Source organism: Aquarana catesbeiana, linkage group LG12 (genome assembly GCF_042186555.1).
Source record: "Aquarana catesbeiana isolate 2022-GZ linkage group LG12, ASM4218655v1, whole genome shotgun sequence".
In the NCBI taxonomy this organism is placed as follows: domain Eukaryota; kingdom Metazoa; phylum Chordata; class Amphibia; order Anura; family Ranidae; genus Aquarana; species Aquarana catesbeiana.
The window spans coordinates 187,544,956-187,571,102 of NC_133335.1; the positions used below are offsets into that span (position 1 = coordinate 187,544,956).

The following is a 26,147-nucleotide window of genomic DNA, read 5'->3' on the forward strand; positions in this document are numbered from 1 at the left end:
ATAATATCAGGAAAATTAGCTTTATGGAGAATGAAAATTCTAAGGACCCATAGATTGGATTTCACCTTAAAGAGTATCTGTAGTGGTCCTATTTGTCATAAACAAGCTCATCGCATGTCCTGGTGTATGCAGGCAGGTAGTCTTTTGTCTTTTGTCTCAGGCTCCATGCACACTGGGCTTAAAAAAAACGTCTGTTCTCTTTGGAGTAAAAAACGCTCATATAGAGCATTTTTTGTACAAAGTTTAGACGAGTTTAGGAGAATTTTATGGTCTTTCTGCCAATGAGCTCCAATGAGAAACGCGACTGAGAAGGGTTTTTTTTTCCTGCCTCTAAACAATCTCAAAATATGCCTGTAAACATTCTAATGTGCATGGACACATAGAATAACATTGAGTTGCTTCTACAGGCAGAACACAAAACTCCTGTAGAAGCAACATTTTTTATGCCAGTGTGCATGGAACCTTAAAGTATCCTGGAAGTCTTAAAACCAGGGAGACACCACTATGTAAATTCTGACTTTACACATTGTCTTTGGCTTGTCCCTTCCACCTCCTGTATTTCTATTAGTCATTTAGGCCACCTATCATAGTACTGGGCCATTAGAGAGGAAGAAAAAGTAAGGGTTAAATTCTGACTTTCTAGGTGAAGTTGAAATTTTAATTTGGGTGTAAGGACTCCCAAGCTATGCTAGCTATCACCAGGATTGAATCACCTATACCTGCTACTGGATAAAAATGACTGATTACAAAATTTAGGTCCAAAATACATTTGTTTTAAAGTTTTTCACAATGTACAAAAACAATGAACAATGATTACTAATTGGTTAATATTGGTTATCCATTCCGCACACACATCTTTTACTTTAAAACCTTATAATGCATCCGTCCAAATTTGGGACACCACTTAATCATGCTCCACAAATGTACAGGCAGTAGAAACCAACAACAAAATCATTTCCTTGCCCCCCTAGAGTGTTTTATTATAACACTTGTGTCAGTGTCCCAGCGCTCACCACTTTTTGGTCCCAGATTAAAGTCTACAGCTCCCCCCTCAGCCCCCTTAAAACTTACCTAAGCTCAATCTTGATCCAGTGATGTGCATGAGACCCGAGGCTTTCCCATGTCTCTCCCATTGGCTCCCGCTGCTGTCAATCAAAGCCAGTGAGCCACGCTGTATGTGTCTTATGGACGCAGACAGCCAGCTCGGGAGCGAGCATGCATGAGTATCACCACAGCAACCGGCTTGCTATAGGGGCACTTGGCAAGGGGAAGGGCCCAGAGCGTCAGTGGGGGACCCGAGAAGAACATGATCGGGGCTGCTTTGTGCAAAACCACTGCACAGAGCAGGTAAGTATGACTTTTTTTGTTTTTTTTTAACAAAATGTTTTCTTTTACAATCACTTTAAGCCACCCGGAATAAACAAGCACACCTTCAAATTACTGCTACACATTTTTACAGTTGCGAAATAGACAATTGCTAAAGAATAGCACTCCCCCACCCTGAAACCACTCTGAAAATGAACACTGTTCTTTTTCATGAAAGGAACCAAGCACATTTAACGAATAGGATCTTCTAAAGCCTGTGGTCGATTCACGCTATGTGATTTGGCTAAACTTTAATAAAAACAAAATGGCTAAATTAAATAAAACATTACATATTAACATACACTGAGTTACAAAAAAGTCCTACCATTGGGCTATAATATATATATATATATATACTGTATATATATATATATATATATAACAGCAACATTGAATCACTCAAAGCCTTCGATGAGATGATTAACAGTCTTTTACCTAATATCCAGTTTAAAATACACATTGGTGGGGACTCGGTCCCCTTTTTGGATGTACGGGTATATCTAAAACATGGACGGATTGAAACTGACATATACACCAAACCCACAGATAGGAATCAGCTGTTAAGGTATGACAGCTACCATCCCCCCCACGTTTTTAGTTCTATCATTAGAAGCCAACTTCTCAGAGTGATGCGTATTGTGAGTGAGACTACAATAAGAGATCAGAGACTAGATGAAATGTGCAGTAAGTTTAAGGAGCGGGGTTATCCAGAGGGTTTGATTAGACAGGAATTAAATAAAATTCTGAACCCCATTGACAATTGCAAAAAGAAAAAGTATTTATCTGATAGACCTAGGATTCCATTTGTCTTTCAATTTAATAGTTATAGTGATAAGATCATTAATATATTAAGAAAACATTGGACGATATTAAAACGATCATATCCTCAGATAGAGGAGTTTCAATTAACTCCTATGAAAGTATATCGACGTAATAAAACTTTGCGCGACTTTTTGGTACGATCTCAATTCAAACCTGGTAGGCAGGAGGAGAAAAGAATGACTTTTTTAGGTAGCAAAAGGAAGGGGTGTTACCCTTGTCTTAATTGTATCCAATGTAATCTAATGATTAAAGGCAATGATTTTTCCCATCCTAGAACAAATAACAAGATAAAAATAAATGGCTTTTATACCTGTCAATTATCATATGTGATTTACATTCTTACATGCCCTTGTAATCTCCTTTTATGTGGGGGAGACGACCCAAAAAATTAAAGATCGCATTGCACAGCATCGCAGCACGATTAGACATCCTCAATCAGGTCTCCCTGTATCGCGTCATTTTTCTGAGATGGGACATAAAGACACTGACCTACGATTTATGGTGTTGGAAGAGATTCCTCACGACAAAAGAGGGGGTGATAGGATTTTAAAATTGAAAAAACGTGAGGTTTGGTGGATCAATAAATTACAGTCCCTGCATCCTGATGGTATGAACAAGGATTATGATTTATATTTATTTGTATAGAAATTTGATATGAGATACAAAGTAATTATAACCAGGTCTTATTATATCATATTTCTTTTAGATCGATTGGAAAGAAATTCCGTTGGGAATATTAGATAATAGAATATCGGCTGGAATCTATGAGGAGATCTGAGATATAATCAAGAATACTATTGTATTTATGAGAAATGATTGGAAAGATGTTTATTTAAGCATATGAGATAGTTAATTCATTCCATAACATTATACTAATGGAGGATTTATATATAATGAGGATGAAACTGATGTGAATAACTCTATATTGGGGAAATTCAAGATAGTTTACTATATTGGATGTATATAGTGGGGTTAAATATTTGTATATGTATAGGTAGTTTGTTTATGGTAATTACTTAAGTGAACACAGGTGTGAACTGGACTGGGTGTGGATAAGAGAACATGATGTGGTTTGGCTTTTCACACACAGCCAGAAAAGCCTGACGAAGAGCGAATTGCGCTCGGAACTGTACAGTGGTTTGCTTGCATTTGAACTATGTAATGAAGGATTTTCAGTAAAAGGACACTTTTTGCATCAAAGCATCGTTCCTCGCATTTTTTCCTATATATATCTATATATATATCTCTATATATAGATATCTATATATAGAGATATATATAGATATCTATATATAGATATCTATATACTGTATTTATTGGCATATAACACTCACTTTTTCACCATGAAAATCGGGTGCAAATAGCGTGTTCGTGTTATACGCCAATACTTCAATTTTAGCTGCCTCAGAGGGGACAGGGAGGGAAGCGGGACGAGCGTCGTCAGATTACATACAGTGAGAATCTCCTGTTTACTTGGCGGCCTCTGTAATAGGAAGTCCCATCTCCTGGGCCGCCATTGGACCACTGTTCTGTCTTTCATAGGAGATTCTCACTGTATGTAATCTGTCGGCGCTCATCCCACCCCCCTCCCTGTCCCCTCTAGGCTGTAGATGAGCATCGATCAGGCAGCACTGATGGAAATGGTGAGGCTACTGCATTGAAGGCATTGATGAAGCTGCTGCATTGATGGCAATGGTGAGGCTGCTGAATTGATGGCAATGGTGAGGCTGCAGATGGGCATTGATCAGGCTGCATTGATGGCACTGGTGAGGCTCCAGATGGGCACTGACCCTTATTTTGCTTCAAAGTTCCTTATTTAAAATGTAAGATTTTTTCCTGAAACTTCCCTCTTAAAATGAATGTGTGTGTTATACCCCTGTGCGTGTTATAAGCCGATAAATACGGTATATAGATATATATATCTATATATATCTATATATATATAGATATATATAGAGAGAGAGATATATATAGATATATATATATCTATATATATATATATAAGGACATGGCACTTACTAGTATCCTGCACAAGGAATCAGCGCATGATTCCTGATTATGAATGATTAGTGTAAATTGGGCAAACTAAATGAAGGTTGTGTAAAAAAAATAATCAGGTTCTCACAGTTTCGCTTCTATTATGGAGAATTTGATTTTTACTTTTACTTTTACTTTGGGGACAGGTGAAAAAACAAAAGAAACCAAAGACATAACTGCATACTGTGTAACAAATTGCAACTCATACTGTAAGTTATATAAAAATACATAACTCTATAAGCCATTTGACTTTCCCCTAGCACAGAAACCTGCCACAAGGGAGACCCAAAGGCTGTCATTGACCTGAAAATGCTAGTTTCCTTGTTTTTATGCCAACGTAATGGCAAAACACTTGACTTGAACAACTATACAGATAAAGATTTTTGACTTTTTTTTCCCATCCTTTCTGATTTGCATGCTTGTTACTGGTCATTCACTCAAGCCAGTGGATTATTACAGCTAGGTGACTAGAACATTCAGAAATTTTGCATCAATGGCATTATCTCTATTTTTCTTCCAGAAAATATATTTTAATACTGTAGTAAGAAATATATTTTTTCAAAACTCTAAAAAAAACGGAAAATCAAAAGGATGTTCTTACTTGCCCAAAGTTCCATCCCATTTCTTGAATTGAGTCTTTGTCTCCAAAATAAATGATGCCGCTGTCATTCAAAACATACTCAATCTTCTCATTTTCATCTTCCATAAAGACATCATCATCTGAAGACAAACATGCAATAAACACTTCAAAAGGTTATCTTTTCTAAGGTAATCAAATGACAATATACTACATTTACAAAGCTTGGCCAAAGTTGCTGGAAGTAATGTTCTAACCAAGATCTGAGTATGAATTTAATAGACTGAAGTACTGAAATAAATTGTCAGATTTTTTGAAGAAAGAATGTCCGCAAGAAAAATATAGCGCATCCTTTAATTAATTACTACTAAATAACGGGGCCAAAGCTTGATATGAAAGAGTTCCTACCCCACCAAATAAATCGTTCTCTTCGTTCCTCTGAAGACCTCCTGCACTCTATCTCCCTTGTCACCTACTCCCATGCTTGCCTCTAGGACTTTTCCCTAGCCTCTTCCATCCTATGGAACTCCCCACCCCAATTTGCCTGACTCTGTCCACTTTTAGGTGATCCATGAAAACCCTATTCTTCAGAGAAGCCTATCCTGCCTCAACCTAACAACTGTATTTTCACTTTCTCCATCATCGCATCCCCCACAGTTATTACTTTTTGTATCGTTTAACCCTCTCTTTTAGATTGTAAGCTCTAACGACCAGGGCCCTCTGATTCCTCCTGTATTGAATTGTATTGTAACTGTACTGTCTGCCCTCATGTTGTAAGCATTGCACAAACTGTTGGTGCTATATAAACCCTGAATAATAATAATAGTAATAAATTGTTAGGTTTTTATCTTCTGATCTTGTATAATCAAGTTTTTAAAATCCATAATCCAGGCACAAGAATTTTTTTAAAAAAAGTCTGTAAGGAGCAATCATTGATTTGTAAAGGGGCTGTAATTACAGTAATCACGCTCATATAAAGTATCTCCATTCTAGCAATGTTTCCTGGGGCATGTCCCCAGTCTCCAATTCATCCTATAGCATGTTTGCTATATGCAATCTCTGTTGGACACGTGAGTATACCAGCGACACATGTACATTTTTTTATCCATCTGTTGCCATTTGATGGATATAAACACTGATTGAGCTATGCTGTTGTTAACAATATGTATTTCTTTGTATTTTAGATTGTCACATTTAGAGAAAATTGCATATCAGATCATCCCTGAAGAAAGAGTGTAAAACACTCCGCAACGCGTAGGATACATCGAATGCATATGATCTTTTGTTTACATGTCCATACTTTGAGTGCATATGTTCTCTGTGAGATACTAGGAGATATTATACACTCTAAGGCTATTTGCACAGATATTTTTAATACATGTTTGTATGAATATTACGTCATTTGAAAACGGGAAATCCCCCTAATGGGGCTATAAAACAGCCAGTGGTATAGGATGAACAAAATACAAAAGGAATAGTAATGGATGTTTTATTAATACAATAAATACTGACACCAAAAAGTTAGGACATAAGCTGGAATCCAAGAGTAAACAAAATAAGAAAACAATACCAATAACAGAGGGCAGTGTGCGATAAGGTTACACCATAAGCAACAGTAATACAATAACACAGAGATGTTGATTGTGTGAGATCCTGACGTGTTTTGACCCCAATGGGTCTTCTTCAGAGGATAAATATATAGAAAAACAGTCACGATGTACTCGATGGTTACAGGTGGCCATAGTATGAAGGATTTCCCTCTTATTGTATCCCCGATCTCCTAGCGGGTGGGCCAGCCACAAGGGGAGCAGGTGCCACACATACATGCCTTGCAGGGAATCACACACTAGATATCCCCAAAAAGTTGAGGGAAAAGAGCAGGTGTGCACTGCACCTGTGGTAAAATCACAATGTGTGTTAAGTAACAGGTTCCAAGATAGTTTATAAAGGCAAAAAAGACAAAAAGGAAAATGTATCTGTGTATGGCTGTTTGAATTCTAATTGGGTTGAAACTGAATGTTTCATACTATGGCCACCTGTAACCATCGAGTACATCGTGACTGTTTTTCTATCTCACACATCACATCTCTGTGTTATTGTATTACTGTTGCTTATGGTGTAACCTTATCGCACACTGCTCTCTGTTATTGGTATTGTTTTCTTATTTTGTTTACTCTTGGATTCCAGCTTATGTCCCAACTTTTTGGTGTCAGTATTTATTGTATTAATAAAACATCCATTACTATTCCTTTTGTATTTTGTTCATCCTATACCACTGGCTGTTTTAAAGCCCCATTAGGGGGATTTCCCCTTTTCAAATTCATTATTCGGGGTGTGCGGCCTCTTTGTCTGTACTCCTATGAGTGTCCCCTTTTCTTTTGAATATTACGTCATTAATTTTGATATATTGTCTAAATAAAATTACTTTATATTTTTATTACATTATTTGTCTTATAATCTATGCCTTTAAAGTCCCACCCCCAAGGGGAAACCTTGTACCATATTTAAGATTGGGATGCTGGCTGACAAATAGCAGATTTTTTTCTTAAACCTCCATTCTTTTTGATATCCATATTTGCAATCTCGGACCATCTGTTGTAACATGTCCATAGTCTCCTCTGTTGCGTATTAAAATGAAAGTAAAGTACTGCTGAAAATATTACTCAGAAACCTACCTGTAGCCCATGGGTTAAATAATAATATGAAATCATGGAGTTTGGAATGGCTCTTCCTATTTTTCGAGTATATTTGGAGGCTTGTTTTGTAAAGACCAATCGGTGCATCTGCTGGACTAGTGATGGTGACATTCACATCAGAGGAAGCGAGTGAGTCTGTAGTAGCTGTCCAGTAAGTGTTACTTCCTGACTTGGAGAGCTCAAATACAGCTAGAGTATAATAATCTTCCTGAGGGTTTGGACCTGTATATAGAGGGATGGCAAAGGAGCAATTATTGCAGTAAGAACAAAAAATGAATACATTCAAAGTAAGTCACTATACAAAAATGTAGTGCCATATTTAGTACATTTTTAGTTTCCAGACTGCTGGGTTACCTTTTATTCTTTAAGGTGCCCCCCTGAAGGTGACCTCTCCAGGTCAGCCCCCTTGTGGCAAGGCAGTCCTACTGTCTCATCTATCCTCCCTTTAGCATTCTAAGCACCCCTACTTGAAGCAATCCTGGTATAATTTGGCACTTGTGGCACTTTTTTTCTGCTTTATTTGTATCTCCTGGTATATGGTTGGTCTCACTGTAAAGAAAGACAAATTGGGATGGGTAGAGGGGGGTGGGTTTTTTGGCAAGTGTTTAGGTCTCTGTTAGTAATAGACAGTTTTTTTGATACTTGCTTTTCCAATTGTACTGTATTTTTGACCCTGCGTGGCCAAGGCTGGCAAACAAGCAAGTATGACAGAGGGACTACATTTTCTGAGGGTGTGTATGGACTGGTCTGAGCTCTTATTGGATTATATAATAATATATAAAACTAATGCAATCTCTTAGATTTTTGGAAGGCTTAGGTTAGGATAAAGTAGTTCGCCTTTTGGTTATTTAGCCTGGCCTTGACTTCAGTCTAATCAAAGCAGGCACCCCAAATCAGAACCTCATGCACTTCCAGAGCCTAACCACGTCATAGTGGTGGAACCTTACTAGAGTTTCAAAGAAGTAAAAGCATATGGAGCAGTCTTTCAGATATGTGATACAGTAAATGAACAGATTTGGATGGACTTTACTGGTGGTCACCTACAGTAGATCTACATGGTGTAATGTTAGAGATGCAATAGTACCTGTTTGCATGAGTGCACATACATGGCTGTTCCTGTGCTGAAAGAATATATCTCAGCCAGTAATTGGTGGCATGAGGCTCTTTGGGGAGCATAGAAGTACAAGAAAAGGGAAACCAAGAGAAGGCAGTTCACATATTATAGGTTGGCTGTGGGAGCAAATTTCTTACCAGTTTTAGGCATCTTAGGTGACAGAATGTTGGCCAACTTTGAAACAGAAATTAAGGTGATATATAGAAATAATCAAGAGGTAGAAAGAGGGGGCGTGGCCTGGACATGGCTGAATAGAGACGTGCGCTAGCTGAGCTCCCGGCCGTTTTCCCCATACCCCGGCTATTTCAGCTTGAAATTTAAACTATCCACCCTGCCAGAAGGAAAACGACAAAGAAAAACAGCAGATCGACTAAATCTACTCCTCAGCCACCCACATCGGGCGAACTCAGAAGGAGATTCCAGCTTTCTCTCCTTGGTTCGCCGGAGCTCAAGATGGCGACGCCACGTGGAGAGCACTCAGGGAGACAGACAGCAAGCGGCTCCCCGTCACCACAGAGAGACACACAAGTGGCAGACAACTACGCTGGCTTCCCCGCGGACTTCCACCCCGTTCTCGGTGAGCATTCACAGCCGCCTTCTCATGCTCCCTGAGTGGACACAGAGCTGCGCACTCTATTACAGGCCCTCCCAACAAAAACAGACATTGCGGCCCTCATAGCTACGGTGGAAGCAGCGCACCGTAAGTAGATGAGTGCAGTGAGGGCGGATGTCAGAGCGCTGAATACTAGAATAGTGTCAGGGGAGAGCTCCCTGGCAGCGCTGGAACGCTGAATGTCGGCTGTGGAGGAAAACCAGGACGCGCAAGCAGAAGCATTACAGGAACAACAGCTGCGCTTAGAAGAGATGGAGGACCGGAGTCGCAGGAACAATCTGCGCCTCCGGGGACTCCCAGAGGCCACAGGACCTGAAGATCTAGCAGACACAGCGATCACCATCTTCCGCAGCCTCCCAGGTATTGATCTGCCAGACCGTATAGTTATTGACAGGATACACCGAGCACTAGGCCCTAAACTAACTGACCCCCTGAGACCCAGAGATGTCATTTGCAGGGTACACCATTATGTACATAAGGAACAGATCCTGCGCAGGGCCTGGGAAGCGGAAGATCCAGAACTGGACGGTGTCACGATCAAGATCTTCCCGGATCTATCTCGCGCTACCCTGCAAAGGCGCGCGATCCTGAAGCCATTGCTGGACCTGGCTAGACAGAAAGGAGTTACATACCAATGGGGGTACCCCCTATCTGCCACATTCAGGAAAGACCAAAGGATCTTCACCTTGCGCAAACCAGATGCTCTACCAGCCTTCTTCACCTTTCTGGACACAGACCCTATAGATGTTCCGAACTGGCTGGGCCCTCTCCCGTGCACACAAGGACGCCCGCACATGTCAGGATCGGGAAACGATCTTCCACCGAGGCAACAACGGAACTGCCGTCATACCAGGGCAACTTCTCGGGAAGACACACGTGAGTCGTGAAACAGAAGTTTATCTACAATATGTTCACTCTCTAAGAGGTAGTGTTCTGGATGTTCTGTTCCCCATTGTTTTGGTTGGATTGTTACTTTCATTCAACAGTTGTCCTTAGCCCATCTCGGCCTTATGGCGGTCAGTGCATCATTTAAATTTTGCTGGGTGAGCAGCCGATTAAACCGTCACTGCTGACGGGCCGTACGCTAATTTTCACTTATACCGTTGTTACACTACAGTAACTTACTTGTTGCTTGAAATATTTTCTACTTAAAATAGACCACTACCCTATGCAGGAGACGCAACAACATGAAAAGGTCACCATGGTCTGAGGAACTTACGAGGCGGCGGGCCCAGACACTTGCATATTATCTGAAGGGAGCTGTTAAAAAACCTTACAGATACTCCTCCTATTACCCTGCCGGATCACATAAGCGGTCAGCATATATGGACAGAAACTGAAGCAGACACTATAGATGAAAGAGACGCTGTTGGGTACCCTTCCTTGGAAGACTTGTGCGATTCATGGCCTGCATAGCCTGTCCATGATGGCTCCAGGGGTGGACATACCAGCTCCTAGTTAGTGGAGTTATGGAGTGCCCACCCGGCAGACATGACATAACACTTTGTGAACCCAAGGAAGCTTCGAGATGCAGGTTGTATGCTAATGCAAAATAAGTTTTAGTGTCATAGGAAGTTATTTACGCCTCGTTCTGGGTCAAGGGTTATCTTGTAATGCTGTACTTCAGAATTGGGTCGGTTTACTAGCTACCTTTTATGGCTATAGTAAAGTTACCCAATTCATGGGCTAATCCGTTGTTGAGAGGGCCTTACAGTGTTTGCCCATTTAATTACATTGAGTTGAGCTGTTGATATGTATGGAAAGATGCATAGTAAATTTTTTATGGTTTTATCTCCAGATTTGCTGGGGTGGAGGGGGGTGGACGGGAGTCTCGCCTTTTCGAGCCTTGTCCTACCTCTCTCCCGCTTAGGTTAGCATACCCCCCTGGAGGACGGATCTGTACCTTCCGGGGGTCATATGCAGAATATACTCCCCGAATTTACAAGGGGTTTGTAACAGGCAAGACACTAGGCCTTGTCCTCATCTTCTCTTTGTTTTACTAACTTTCTGTCTATTCTCTCTACCCTAACTTTTCTCTCTATTCCCACATCTTACCTCGTCTTCCTTTCCCTTCACCTGAACCTACTCCCCCCCTCACACCTATCACTCCATGAATCCGGAGTCTAAATCCAAAGGAGTTTCCATCTTAATTTCTAGTAAGATCCCCTGGCAACTTCAGAACTCTAAAATAGACCCGACTGGTAGATACGTATTCCTCAAAGGACTAATCGGTACGATAAAGGTAATACTAGCAACCATGTATGCCCCTAATGAACATCAGGCCACGTTCTTAGGAGAGACTCTAGAGAAGCTAAATGACTTTAGGAAAGGACAACTGATCATAGGAGGAGACTTCAATATGCCGCTAATTCCATTGGCGGACACGTCGACGGGAAGAACGTCGATCCCACCGAACCAACTCAAAAAGATAGCTAAAACGCTACATAAATCTCAACTAATTGATGTCTGGCGCTTACAACATTCGGGAGAACGCGACTTTACATTTTACTCAAACGTGCACCAGTTATACACCAGAATTTATTATTTTTTGATCCCCCATACACAGCTACACGCTGTGGAGAAGACCTCAATTGGACATAGGACGTGGTCAGACCATGCACTTGTATTTTTGAACTACCGTTTGTCTTCATCTCCGAAACACCGCTTTTGGCGACTAAATGAAAGCCTCCTACAAAACCCTTAGGTATTGACTGAAGTGACTAGAGCAATTAATTTATACTTTCAGGAAAATGACAAACCAGACTGTGACCCAGGAATACTGTGGGAAGCTCACAAGGTAGTCCTTAGGGGGATCCTCATATCCCATGGTGCCGTAAAAGGACATATGAATCAGGGAACAAATGCGGGAAACTATTAGCCAAAATGGTTAGAAACCGCAAATCAGCGACCTATATCCCGCACATCACAGCCTCCAGAGGCAAAAAGGTATCCTTACCCGCACAAATCACTGAAGAATTTAGACAATTTTACTCTAGTTTATACAACTTGCCACAGGTAGCTCCCTCCACTACCGTGATAGAAAACTACATCATGTCCTCCCAAATGGCATCTCTCCCTCAGGAGATCAGAGATTAACTAGATTCACCTATAACCCTAATGGAAATCCATAAAGCCATAGGGACGATGACACCAGGTAAAGCCCCAGGCCCCGATGGCTATACACTACAATACTATAAAACACTTTTTCCTATACTGGGACCTCGCATGGTCACACTGTTTAACATGATAGGAACGGGTAAAGCTTTTGCTAGAGAGACCTTGGGTGCCCATATTTCGGTGATTCACAAGGAGGGGAAGGACCCAGCGGCATGTGGTAGCTACAGACCTATATCGCTCTTAAATATTGATCTCAAGCTATTTACTAAAATCCTGGCGGCTCGACTGGCGCAACACCTCCAACAACTTATCCACCTTGACCAAGTCGGATTTATTCCTTCTAGGGAGGCTAGAGATAGCACTACAAAAGTGCTAAATTTGCTGCATATCGCCAGGTCCAGAGAAATCCCTTGTGTCTTCCTTAATACCGACGCTGAAAAGGCGTTCGACCGTGTAAGCTGGCAATTCATGTTTGCGGTACTCAGACACATAGGCCTGGGGGGGGGGTGATGCTCAGCCGAATAGCCGGTATATATTCCAATCCCACAGCACAGGTGAAAGCGAATAGAGTCCTATCGGATCCCTTCCCGATAACAAATGGGACGAGACAGAGATGCCCTCTATCCCCTCTCCTCTTTGCTCTTTCCCTGGAACCATTTCTCTCCAAAATAAGATTAAATCCTGATATACAGGGAATTTCACTTGATCCCATGCAACATAAGATTTCAGCCTATGCAGACAATTTACTTTTCTCCCTAACCAATCCGGTGGTGTCCCTACCTAACCTCCTCAAAGAATTTGAAATATATGGGAAACTGTCAAACCTAAAAAATAATTTCTCAAAATCAGAAGCAATAGGAATCTCCATACCAGCTAACAATCTTCCAAATCTGCAATCGAGCTTTAGATTCAGATGGACTAATTATGCTTTGACTTACTTAGGTACGAAAATACCATCTAACCTGGCCCTACTGTATGTCAGCAATTTTCCCCCCTTACTAATTAAGACAAGAACATTAATGGATGACTGGAATACAGGACTACACTCCTGGTTCGGGCGGTGTAACTTAATCAAAATGAGTATATTACCAAAATTTTTGTACCTCTTCCAAGCCCTGCCAATTAAGTTACCTACCACATACTTTAAACAAGTGTAAACTCTTTTTACGCGCTTTGTTTGGGCACATAAAAAAACGCGCATCCCAAGATCGCAGCTATCCATACCAAAACACTATGGGGGTGTTGCGCTCCCAGACATCCGGAAATATTACCAAGCAGTCCATTTAGGCAGAGTAGTAGATTGGAACCGACATAAAGAGTCTAAATTATGGGCACAAATAGAACAACATCAAACTAAGATACCTTTACAGACAGCAATGTGGTGCTGGGACTCCCTTCCGTTGGAATTGAAGTCTCATCCCCTCATAGGCAACACTATTAAGCAATGCTTACAAGCTACGTTACAGACCTCTTTAATGACTAAAGGATCTCCCTTGACCCCGATCCTGGGAAATCCCAAATTCCCCCCGGGAATCACACCGGGGCAGTTTCAAGCACTAAGGAGTTCTAACTGTGTTGGAGATTCGCAATTTGTGAAACAAGATAAATGGCCCTCCATTCCAGAACTAGTGGACCCGATAGGCCCGTTCAAACTTGTATTCTGGAGTGCAGTACAAATCCACCATTTCCTTCAGGCAATCCCAAACCCTAAATCTTACACTAGACCTTTAACCACGTTTGAAGAAATATGCTCAGACACAGAACCACTACCACAGGACTTATCTAAGATGTACACCTTATTAAACACACCCCCACAACCACCTAGCTTACCATGCATCACAAAATGGGAAACTGACCTTCAGCGTTCTTTTACGACAGTGCAGAGGCAGAACATGATCGCTCTCTCCCTTAAATCCTCAATATGCACTAAAATACAAGAGACGAATTACAAAATTCTGACTAGGTGGTATTTAACATCTAGCCGCTTACATACCACGTTTCCCAGTACGTCAGAATACTGCTGGAGATGTCACGAGGAGGAGGGAACGATATTACACATGTTCTGGTCCTGTCCTAAATTGACGAATTTCTGGACTACGGTCCGTTCCATTTCCCAAAAATTCACTGACTTTCAGATCCCGAACGACCCAGCATTTTTTCTACTCCATATATCCACCATACCGCTTAAAACTTATAAAAAATCTATTTCCCCATGCTCTGGAAGCAGCAGTCCCCACCAACCACTTTGATGTGGCTACGGAAAGTAGAAGACATAAACAAAATGGAAGATCATATAATGAGGGCCCAAGATAGACAGGCAGTTTACAAGAAAACTTGGACACTCTGGAATATGTTTAAATATTCTGAGGAAGGAAAGGCCCTTTTTGGGAACCCGAATTACTGACAACTCAAGACGCACCTGACATAAAAAGACTTAAATAAAGATTTCCGCTGACCTCCCCCCCCTCCTTACTCCCCTCCCCAATCTTACCTTCCCACCCTTCCCCCCCCTCAACCCTCGCCCTCCATCTATTTTCTTTTCTTTTTTGCTACTGGCTTTTCTATCTCTCTGTTTCACTCTCTGGTTGCTGCCTCCTGATTGAAGTATGCAAGTTTCCATAAGAAAGACTTGATATCTAGCTGGAAATCTAGTTCGATGATCTCTACATGTACCCACAGGATTTAAGTTCTAAGATGGTGAAACAAAGAAAAATGTATATTTCAGTAACAGTAGCATGTTAACAGAACTTGCTCAACAAGTTTCTTGATATGTATTATATATTGTTAAGATGTACCATTGGGAGGCTGCGACCCCCCCCCCCCCCCCCCCCCTGTTTGTTTTGTACCATTGTGGTATTTTCTGGGCTCTGCCCTTTCCTTAAAAAAAAAAAAAAGAACTAATAAAATATATATTTGCAAAAAAAAAAAAAGAGGTAGAAAGAGTTTTATGGTCATGTTTATGCTGCAATTTCTATGAAATGCTACTAAGGTTCAAGAAGTATCTGATGACCACATTGGGTAAATTATGAAAGTCATATCAGTATATTTTCAGTATATATTTTTACCTGTGTGTACATAGAATTTCACCTGCTCTTTTTTTTGGATGGGTCTGTTAAAGTGAAGTGTGATCTTGAATTCCTGCCCTCTCCTCAACACCATCTTGCTGCTGTGGTAGTAATCAGTCTTATGTTCATACATGTTTGTTGTCTCCTCCATGCTGAAGTTCTTTAGCTTCAGTGCTGTAATCAAATTTAATTTTGGCAAACAAAGTTTAATTCAGACTGCAACCTTGAAATCACTAAAATATAAGGACAACTCTTATATAAATTAATCATTCAGTAAATGGGTTCTGAATTCCAGTGGCAAATGTCCCCTTTGTTTTGAGGAGGCACTTTTTTCCCCTTTTCACATTCTGGTTGGACTTCTTTAACCACTTCAGTCCCGGAAGGATTTGCCCGCTTAATGACCAGGCCATTTTTTTGCAATATGGCACTGAGTTGCTTTAACTGACAATTGCGCGATCATGCAATGCTGAACCCAAACAAAATTCACACCCTTTTTTACCCACAAATAGAGCTTTCTTTTGGTGGTATTTGACCACCTTTGCGGTTTTTATTTTTTGTGCTATAACCAAAAAAATACCAACAATTAAAAAAAACTCTTTTTTTTTACTTTCTGTTATAATACATATCCAAAAAAAACTATATAAAAAAAACAAATTTATTTATCAGTTTAGGCTATAATACATATCCAAAAAAAACTATATAAAAAAAAATGTATTTATCAGTTTAGGCTGATATATCATTGCGCGCACCCGCTATCCTCCTTGCACGGACCGACGTACAGGTACGTCAGTTTGGGCAGGAGAGCTGACCTGCCGCAGTTTATCTAAGTGAGCTGGTTGGCAAGTGGTTAAGTAGTGTATATTTAAGCCTTATTAAGGTTCTAACCCTTAAAAAAAAAATCCTGTTCCTTTAAAACATGTTAAGCCTCATAGTGCTTGTGCTGTGTCATTTGTCCATTTGTATGCTGTAAAAAAAAACCTGGATGATCCTGCCTGTTCCTGGGTCCCACTAGGTGTGCTGATCATGGTAATCATGGCTGCTGATCCATGATACAGGTCAGTTTACATGCCTCCATCAGCCCGCAGTCTTTCCCCCTCCCCCTCCCTCTCTGCCTGTCAGCTCCTGTGTGTGAGCCACCCCTCCCCACCCCCCTCTGCTATTCTGTGTAGCCGTAAAGTTAGTGCTCACAATTACTGACAGCCCCTCTGCTTTAACAAGATATACAACACAGTGTATGTGTTTTGTTTTAAATTCTATTATTCCACCTTGGTCCACATCGCCAATGTGTGGTAATGTCAGCGTTCGGCTGACGTCAGAAGGAAATCTCAGCCCCTCCCACTGTAGACCTTGGATCAGGGAAGGAGAGCGTCGAGCAGTCAGATGACCTCGCATCGGCGGTGTGAAAAAAGATATTTAGCAGCAGAATTTTGAAAAAAAAACACATACACAGTATAGTATAGCTTGTTATAACAGAGGGGCTGGCAAAAAATGGGAACACTGACTTTAACTATGAACTTTTCTTCTTTGCTTCACTTTGATTTGTTAAATATACAATTGAAAGAGTTTTTAGAAGAAGTGCAAAAGATATCTGTTAATCCAATGAGCTGATAACTTCCTGCCTTTATGCCTGTGCTGCAATCTCATCAATTACATTATTCCCAGGAAAGTGGGTGGCCACGTTTCTGCTCCATACATACAGTGCGGTGAGTGTTGTCAACTAGGGCGCAGCAAGTGTGTTACTGGCAGAATCACTAGGTGCACAAAAAGGCAGCCACCACATCTAGGAACTGGTAAGCTGCAATGTATTTTTTCTTCTTTGCAAAGATATATGAAACTGTACTGGTGGAAAATACCAATCATCTTGTGGAATGAAAAGCAGTTTGCACGCTATGAGATATTTTACTATACAAAAAGTGCAGCGCTAATCATGAGAGTATACAATTGTGAATCTAAAAAAAATCATACAATGTGAAAACAATTCAAATATAAAGTGTCAAATACTAATAAATCTGATAAAAATATAGAAAAGTCATATATAACTCCTGCCCCTCACTGGCAAAAATCTTCCATGGTTACCAGACAAATGGCCAAAAGGATGCAAACAAAAAGTGCATGAGCTGGGGTATGCTTCACTTCTTCTCAACAGTTATCCGGTCATCACACCTATGTTACAAAAAAAAAAAAGCCATGTGTTCCTCATAGTGTAAAAGCCAATTAATATTTTATAATTTAGTAAAACGACACATATAATAGCAAGTCACAGCGCTGTACAAAAAAATTCAGTCGGGGACAACAAAAGGACACTCCCTGGTACATGGTGACATCATCGATGGATCCCCCGATGACGTTAATGCTGACGAAATTTGTAGGGCGGAGCTGAACACAGTGGCATCAACATGTACCAGAAAGTGTCCCCTTATTGTCCCAGATGAGAATTTTTTCATACAGCACTGTTACATGCTATTATACATGAATGGTTTTACTAAATTTTAAAGTAGTCATTGGGTTTTACACTATGAGGTGCGCATGGCTCATTTTTCTTTTTAACATGGGTTTGATCACTGGATGACTAGTGAGGGGAATTGAGGAGTACCCAGATCATGCACTTTGTGTTTCCATCCTTTTGGCCATTTCTCTGATAACCGGAGAAGATTTTTGCCAGTAAGGGGCAGCAGTTGCTCCATGCACTATATGACGTCTCTATATTTAGAGGGTCATATATTTTTGGTAAGCCTTTCTGTGTGAAGCACTACGGCGGAGGTTTCATTTTTAGGTTTTTACATTTCTCAAGTTCATACTGACCTTCTAAAAACAGGTGCCTGTTCATAGTAGGATTTGTGGAACTTGAGGACTGGCATGTATCATTCAGTGCAGTATGGACTTTATTCTGGCTGACCCAAAAATAATATATTGTTTTATCTGTTATTGCCCTCTGTAATTTATTGAATATATTGTTTTAATTGTTTATAATTTCCTGTTTTGATAATACCTGTTCTCATTTTTAGTCCTGGTGTTGAAAGAAATAAGAAAGTAAGAGGAAATCTCCCCAGTGGGATCGCAGAACAATAAATGTTTAAAATTTTGATTGGGCTGGGATCAGTGATTTTATTTAAAGCAAATTACATGACTGCTGAGGCACAATGGGCCTAGGTCCCAATTAACATAACACCATGGGATCAAAGCTCTTCCAACAACTTCTCCGAATGACCCAGAATTCCCTGGGGGCACATGTTCCCTGAGCTCAGGCCCATCCCATCCCCCATATTTTGACCAATCATTCTCCTTGTCCCGGCACCTAGCCATGCCCCCATCAGTCAAGGCTCTCTTTCCCTAGGAGGGCTCAAGAGGCCTTCATTTCCCTGCTGCCTTCTTTTAATTAAAAAAAAAGGCTTATCTCAGGTCCCCTCATTGGCAGCATGCCCCTAAATCCATCACATGACGTCTCAGAATAAACATGTGGAGAGGAGATAATGGTCCGAGCCTGCATGAAAATTCCTTGCCTCTGCCAAGTGCTAAACAAAGCGAGGCCAGCCAGGGCTTACGAATGAAAGCAGGAAGTTGCACACCAATGATGTAAGATCATATTCAACTTTATTAAAGGAGGACAAAGCACACTGCAGCCCTGCCTAAGACAAGCCCCTCTTTAACGTCTCAGAGATAGGAAAGTAGGGAGAAAGCTCAAAGTTCAAAGTTTACCCACATCCTCGATAAGGTTTTTTTTTTTTTTTTTTGGCTTCTTTGGATTCTTGTTAAAGATTATCAGTAAAAAAATATTTTATTGTTTTAGGGGGTTTCTTGTAACTGAATGATTCAATGTGCAATTTGTAATAACAACTTTATATCAGTTTGTTGTCATTTTTTGTGATTTATGTTTATATAGCATGCATCTTTAACCACTTCAGCCCCGGAGGATTTGGCTGCTGAATGACCGAGCCATTTTTTGCGATTCGGCACTGCGTCACTTTAAATGACAATTGCGCGGTCGTGCGACACTGCATCCAATTTCCCACAAATAGAGCTTTCTTTTGGTGGTATTTGATCACCTCTGTGGTTTTTATTTTTTGCGCTATAAACAAAAAAAGAGCGACAATTTTGAAAAAAAGACACAATATTTTGTACTTTTTACTATAATAAATATCCCAATTTTTTTTTTTTTTTAAAGAAAATGTTTTCTCATATGTCTTCTACATATTTTTAGTTAAAAAAATCACAATAAGCGTATATTGATTGGTTTGCGCAAAAGTTATAGCGTCTACAAAATAGGGGATGGATTTATAGCATTTTTATTATTATTTTTTACTAGTAATGGCGGCGATCTGCGATTTTTATCGGGACTGCGACATTATGGCGGACACATCGGACACTTTTGACATATTTATGGGACCATTGGCATTTATACAGCGATTAGTGTTATAAAAATGCACTGATTACTGTAAAAATTTCACTGGCATAGAGGCACACAGTGTCTGCGCGCTCCCGAGCTGTGTGTCTATGGAGTGTCTATGGAGCCACTCTCCATAAACTTACACAATGGAAATTAATCCCGTCCCCCAATTCCTCCTCACTGCATTTGATTGACTTTGACTGCCCGAATGCTGTGTGAAGAGGAAGAGAGGGGAGAAGAGATACAGTCGTGCACAGCGCTGGATCTATTCTCCTCTCTCCTCATCCTTCACACAGGGAAGGAGGGGGGGCAGACAAATAAAGAACATTTTTTACATTAATGCAAGGAATGCATTAAGGTAAAAACGTTTTTAGTTTTAAATTGACTTTAAGAGTTAAGTTGCATTGATTGTATACTGCACGAAAGAGCTTTTCCTCCCTGCTCCCCCCATCTCTGGGTGAAACCGTGAAATCTTAAAGAGGGACGGTCCCAATGGGTGGTTGTGTTCCCCAGATCTGGCACCCCACTCCCTAATTTTGCAACAATTATTACAACTGTGACTTTGGATCCATAAATAGTTAATTGTCCCACTCCCATGTGAGGTCCCTTGGGTCACTCTGGCATGCATAACAATCATGTTGTACTTTGGGTGGAATACCAACAGCTAAAGACAATGCTGTGCATGGTAGGCAACAATCAGCTTCTAGCTTCAGGTTGTTCAGTTAAACTTTGACAAATAAAACCTGGAAGCTGATTTGCACCAGATTTTGCACTCTTCAGTTTTAGTAAATCAACACTAATGCGTCTTTGGTTTGAAAGTATTATATTATCCTGTACCAATTATCCTGGGCTGAAATACAGTGGTTCTGTATCATTTCTGATAAATATGCTTGTTTATGATACAAACTATACCTAGTGTATTTTAACACCTTCCCATCCGGCTTATAGCAGATTGAGAGCTGGGCAGGACTTTCCTCCTTCTGAGTGGATGTCATCTGATGTCCTCTCAGAAGGTGCTATTCAGGCAGACCTGGGGCAACGCAGCGGCACCATCTGTCACCAGCTGTGTCCAACGGTACCATGTGACCACTTTGACCAATCACAGCAGATCACATGGCAGTTGTAAAAAATGGATGGCTTTCTTTCATGCCATCCATTGTGTACAATTGTGTTGCTAGCTGTGATTGGTCAATGTGATCCCATGGTACAGACAGGGCCAATCACAGCCCATCTGTACCATGTGATTAGCTCTGGTCAATCACAGCTAATCACAACAAAACAAACTGAATAAATCAGTTTCATTCAGTAAAATTCTTGCTTATAGCAATGATAATGTGTGAAAAAAAAATCCTGATTACTTCCCCAGAGTAGTACAATTTTACTATGGTAAAATTATATTGCTCTGGTTACAGTATGTTAAAAAAATTGTAAAAACTTTTTTTACATTTCTTCATTTTCCAAAAAATTATGACAAAAAATTACAACTTCAAAAAACTCACCATGCCTCTTACTAAATACCTTGAACTGTCTTGGGCCTCAAAAAATGAGGGCCGTCAGTACATCAGGATTGATTAATTTTTCCGATATATACCATAGTTTGTGGACAATACAACTCTACTACAGACTAAATAATATACACTGATTTGGGTTATTTTCACCAACTAAATGTAACAGAATACATTTTGGCCTAAATGTATAAAGAACAATTATTTATTTGCAAAATTTTAAAACAGAAACGAAGAAAAACACATTTTTCTTTTCTTCAGAATTTTTTTGTTTATTTAGCAAAAGATAAAAAACACAGTGGTGATTAAATGCCACCCACCAAAAAAAGCTATAATTGTGTGAACAAATAGATAACAATTTAGTTTGGGTATAGTGTTGCATGACCGCACAATTGTCATTCAAAGTGCGACAGTGCTGAAAATTATATGTAAGTGTATATACAGTATTTACAGTATATGAATTAAAAAATGCAATTCAGTTCCTAGCATTTATTGTATATGTCTGTACTTGCTCCCTGAGCCTACAGTGAATTAACTTGTTCAACTGTTGAACTAATGTAATTTACATAGAGATTAAGAAATGCATTACTTGCTTTGTTTACCTAGATTCTCTCTGCAGTCTGTGAGAGACAATGATGAGAAAAATAAACACGAAATTCGAAAAGGTTATATATAAAATAAGAGATAATAATGTTAATAAAAATATGTGTAATATGTGTTCTTTATGTGCAATACACTTCTAAATGTAATAAAAAGAGGTTAAAGAAAAGTAGACATAGAAACTTTCGGCTCCTAATTGGAATAAGCAATCATTTGCATGTAAAAATATTAGCTAGTAACTCAGATTTTTTTTTTTTGGTGTTCCAGTGAGCCCAGCTCCCACACAGTTAGAACACACCCAGGGAACACAGTTAACCCCTTGATCGCCCCCTAGTGTTAACCCCTTCCCTGTCGTTTACCGTATTTATCGGCGTATAACACGCACTTTTTTTCCCTTAAAATCAGGGGAAAATCATGGGTGCATGTTATACGCCGATCCCCACTGTCTGACCCAAAAAAGAGCGAGCGCCGCCGAAAAAGACCGAGCGCCGCCGAAAAAGACCGAGCCGAGTGCTCGGCTCCGCTCGCAGTCACGCCGCCCCGCCTCCCTGCTGTTTCAGAGAGGATGAGAGGAGCGAGTGCTGCCGAAAAAGACCGAGCCGAGTGTACTGTGTACTCAGCTCGGCTCCGCTCGCAGTCCCACCCAGCTCCTATGATGGACATAACACAGGTCCAATGACGGGACTGCGAGCCAAGCTGAGTATACAGTACACTCGGCTCGGTCTTTTCGGGAGCGATCGCTCCTCTCATCCTCTCTGAAACAGCAGGGAGGCGGGGCGGCGTGACAACCCGAGTACACAGGCTCGGCGGCAAATTTAAACAAATGTTGCAAACAGCACACCACACTGAGAAAGGCTGCACTGAGCAAGACTGCACTGGGCAAGGCTGCACTGGGCAAGGCTACATATGACAATGGGCAAGGCTGCAAATGGACAATGTTCATTCTGCAATGATGGACAAGGCTGCAGATGAACACTGATAACGCTGCATTGATGGGCATTTAAATGTAAGTTTTTTTCCTTAAACTTCCCTCCTAAAAGTTTTTTTCTTTAAAATGCCCTCCTAAACTTGGGGTGTGTGTTATACACCGGCGCGTGTTATACGCCAATAAATACGGTATATATTGATCAGTGCATTATTTTAGCACTGATTAATGTGATAATGTCACTGGTCCCCAAAAAGTGTCACTTAGGGTTAGATTTGTTCGCCACAATGTCGCAGTTCCACTAAAAATCGCAAATCACCACCTTTACCAGTAAAAACATTAAAAAAAAGTCCATAAATCCTTCCCATAGTTTGTAGACGCGATAACTTTTGCGCGAACCAATCAATATACACATATTGCGATTTTGTTTACCAAAAATATGTAGAAGAATATATATTGACCTAAACTGATGAATAAATTAGTTTTTTATATATTTTTTTTGGATATGTATTATAGCAGAAAGTAAAAAAAATTGTGGTTTTTTTATTGTCGTTCTTTTTTTTTTGTTTATAGCGCAAAAAATCTAAACCACAGAGGTGATCAAATACCACCAAAAGAAAGCTCTATTTGTGGGAAAAAAAACGACATAAATTTTGTTTGGGTACAACGTCGCACGACCGCACAATTGTCAGTTAAAAAAAAACAAACAAAAAAAACACCTGAATGCCTAAAAACTTGGGGGTGGTCCTAGGAGCAAAGCAGTGTGTTTTGTCCGGCTTTAATAAAGTTGAATGGGATCTGATATCATCGGTGTGCCAATTTTCTATATAATATCTCAGGGCCGCAAAGAGCTGGAAGACTTCCCTCTGAACAAGATAGCTATATAATGTCCAGCACATGTCAATGACTGCAGATCCTGCTTTTAGGTATCCTTTCAGGGCCACCAACCCAGCCAACCGTATAAGCACTCGCCTGGCGATGGGAAGGGAATGCCCACTCACCCCCCAGTGCCCCTGCCCAGTCCTTCCCAATTTGCACTGTATAACAAAATACTTACTAATTTAAAGCCGTTTTGATATTTTCATTAAAAACAAAAAGTGTATATACAGTATTTACAGTATATGAATTAACAAATCCAATTCCGTTCCTAGCATTTATTGTATATGTCTGTACTTGTCTGAGTCTACAGTGAATTAACTTGTTCAACTGTTGAACTAATGTACAGTAGTTTACATAGAGATTAAGAAATGCATTACTTGCTTTGTTTACGCACATTCTCTCTGCTGTTTGTAAAAGACAATGATGAGAAAAATAAACACGAAATTCGAAAAGTTTATATATAAAATAAGAGATAATAATGTTAATAAAAATATGTGTAACATGTGTTCTTTGTGTGCAATACACTTCTAAATGTAATAAAAAGAGGTTAAAGAAAAGTAGACATAGAAACTGTCGGCTCCTAATTGGAATAAGCAATCATTTTACTGATTTTGTTGCAAAATTGTTGACTTCACTGTTCATGAAACTTCATTAAAATTAGCCTTATATTTGCTGCGAGGACTGCTTAAGTAAAATTGGTTTGAAAAAAAAAATTGAACAAAGACATATCATCACCATGTGAGTATGCAATGACATAATAATACCTGGTTTTGTTGATACACAAAGCCAACACTAAGGCTGCCCCTTTGTTTTTAAGTAAAGTCATGTGATCACCATTTCAACAAACGTCACCAAAGGTTAGGGTTTCTTAATATCTAAGTTTATGTTCCCAGCTAATGATTTTTTCTTTGGCACAATAACAGGTCCAGGGCTAGTTAGTATGTTTATGGGAATGTTTGACCATTCTTCCAGAAGCACATTTGTGAGGTCAGGCACTGATATGGACAAGAAGGCCTGGCTCGCAGTCTCCGCTCAAATTCATCCCAAAGGTGTTCTATTGGTGGAAGTCAGGACTCTGTGCAGGCCAGTCAAGTTCCTCCACCCCAAACTCGCTCACCCATGTCTTTATGGACCTTGCTTTCTGGAAGAATGGTCAAACATTCCCATAGATACACTCCTAAACCTTGTGGACAGCCTTCCCAGAAAAGTTGAAGCTGTTATAGCTGCAACGGGTGGGCCAACTCGATGTTGAACCCTACAGACTAAGACTGGGATGCCATTAAAGTTTGTGTGCTTGTAAAGGCAGGCGTCCCAATACTTTTTGTGATATAGTGTATCTATTTGACCACTGTCTCTGGTGCAGAAAGTATAGAAAATCTCATCTTTTAGAACAGGAAGTGGGTGGAGATCTTTCAGTGGGAATACCCGTTCTGGTGACTTCCTGTTGTGTCTCTGGGACAGGAGCTGAATGTATATCTCCCCAGTGGGATATAAACAGCAAAAAATAAAAAATACATAACATAACATATTGTATTAATTTCCTATGTTATCCAATGCTAAAAACAAGTTTGGGTTTACATACACTTTCATTTAATCAAAACTGGAAAAAATTTGGAAAACAGGAGTAAAAATGTAAAATAAATCTTAAAAAGAGATGATGTGTGTGTGACCAGCATTAGATTTATCAGTCCATAAGTTTGTGTTACACCAAGCAACTTTGACCAACCGGAGCACACACCCTTCAATCAAGAAGGGAGTAATGTGTGTCGACCTATAATAATAATAGCATGTAATCATAGTTACTTTAACAGACCGCCTCAAATAGTAATTTGGTGTAATCAGCTTGTCACTACCTGAAACATTTATTTCACTTACCTGCCATTGTGATGTGCTCTTTGTTGGGAGATCGCTGTGTAAATGCCAATGGATTGATTCCAGGCTAAGCATCAGTGGTTTGAGTTCACCCAGGCGGTGTAGGGATATACTGACAGTAACTAAAGATGTACAATTAGATACTGAGAGAGACAGATATAGGAGGAGCTGAAAACCTCTGCTGACCTTAATGAACCAGCAGAGTCAGCCAGTATTTGCTTGATTCGTTCTGAGAAACTATAGATGATTATCCTGTGCATTAATAATACCTGCTCTACAGGTATTATGGGTGTATTAGCATGATCCGGGAAGAAAGAGCTTGATTTCTTAATCAGTTACACAAGAATTACCTGCAGGAGCATCTTCTGTGACAAATAACACCAGCCACATGTTTTGATTTTTAAAATCTATTCAGGGCTCTATTTTTTATTGGCAATCGTGGATTAACAGGGTCAAAGGGAACAGAAAGCATCACAAATGTAAAAACTGTAAAACCTTTTCTTTAGTAAAAGGCTTTGGGTTACATCTGGACACAGTGGCTAAATTCAGCAAGAAAGCTGTAGGAGATGGGGGGGG

General features: G+C 40.1%; 1 protein-coding gene across 1 annotated transcript in view; it reads right to left on the minus strand.

The window, feature by feature from the left end:
* LOC141113286 (protein-glutamine gamma-glutamyltransferase E-like) overlaps positions 1 to 25,782 on the minus strand; it is a 78,191-nt gene extending 52,409 nt beyond the window's left edge. Inside the window, exons 1-4 of the mRNA XM_073606319.1 lie at positions 25,575 to 25,782; positions 15,407 to 15,580; positions 7,477 to 7,719; positions 4,826 to 4,944 (exon numbers count right to left, since the gene is read on the minus strand). Coding sequence (XP_073462420.1) covers positions 4,826 to 4,944; positions 7,477 to 7,719; positions 15,407 to 15,580; positions 25,575 to 25,581 — 543 coding nt within the window. The 5' untranslated portion in view covers positions 25,582 to 25,782. The remainder of the gene's footprint in view (positions 1 to 4,825; positions 4,945 to 7,476; positions 7,720 to 15,406; positions 15,581 to 25,574) is intronic.
* Positions 25,783 to 26,147: the final 365 nt, after the last annotated feature.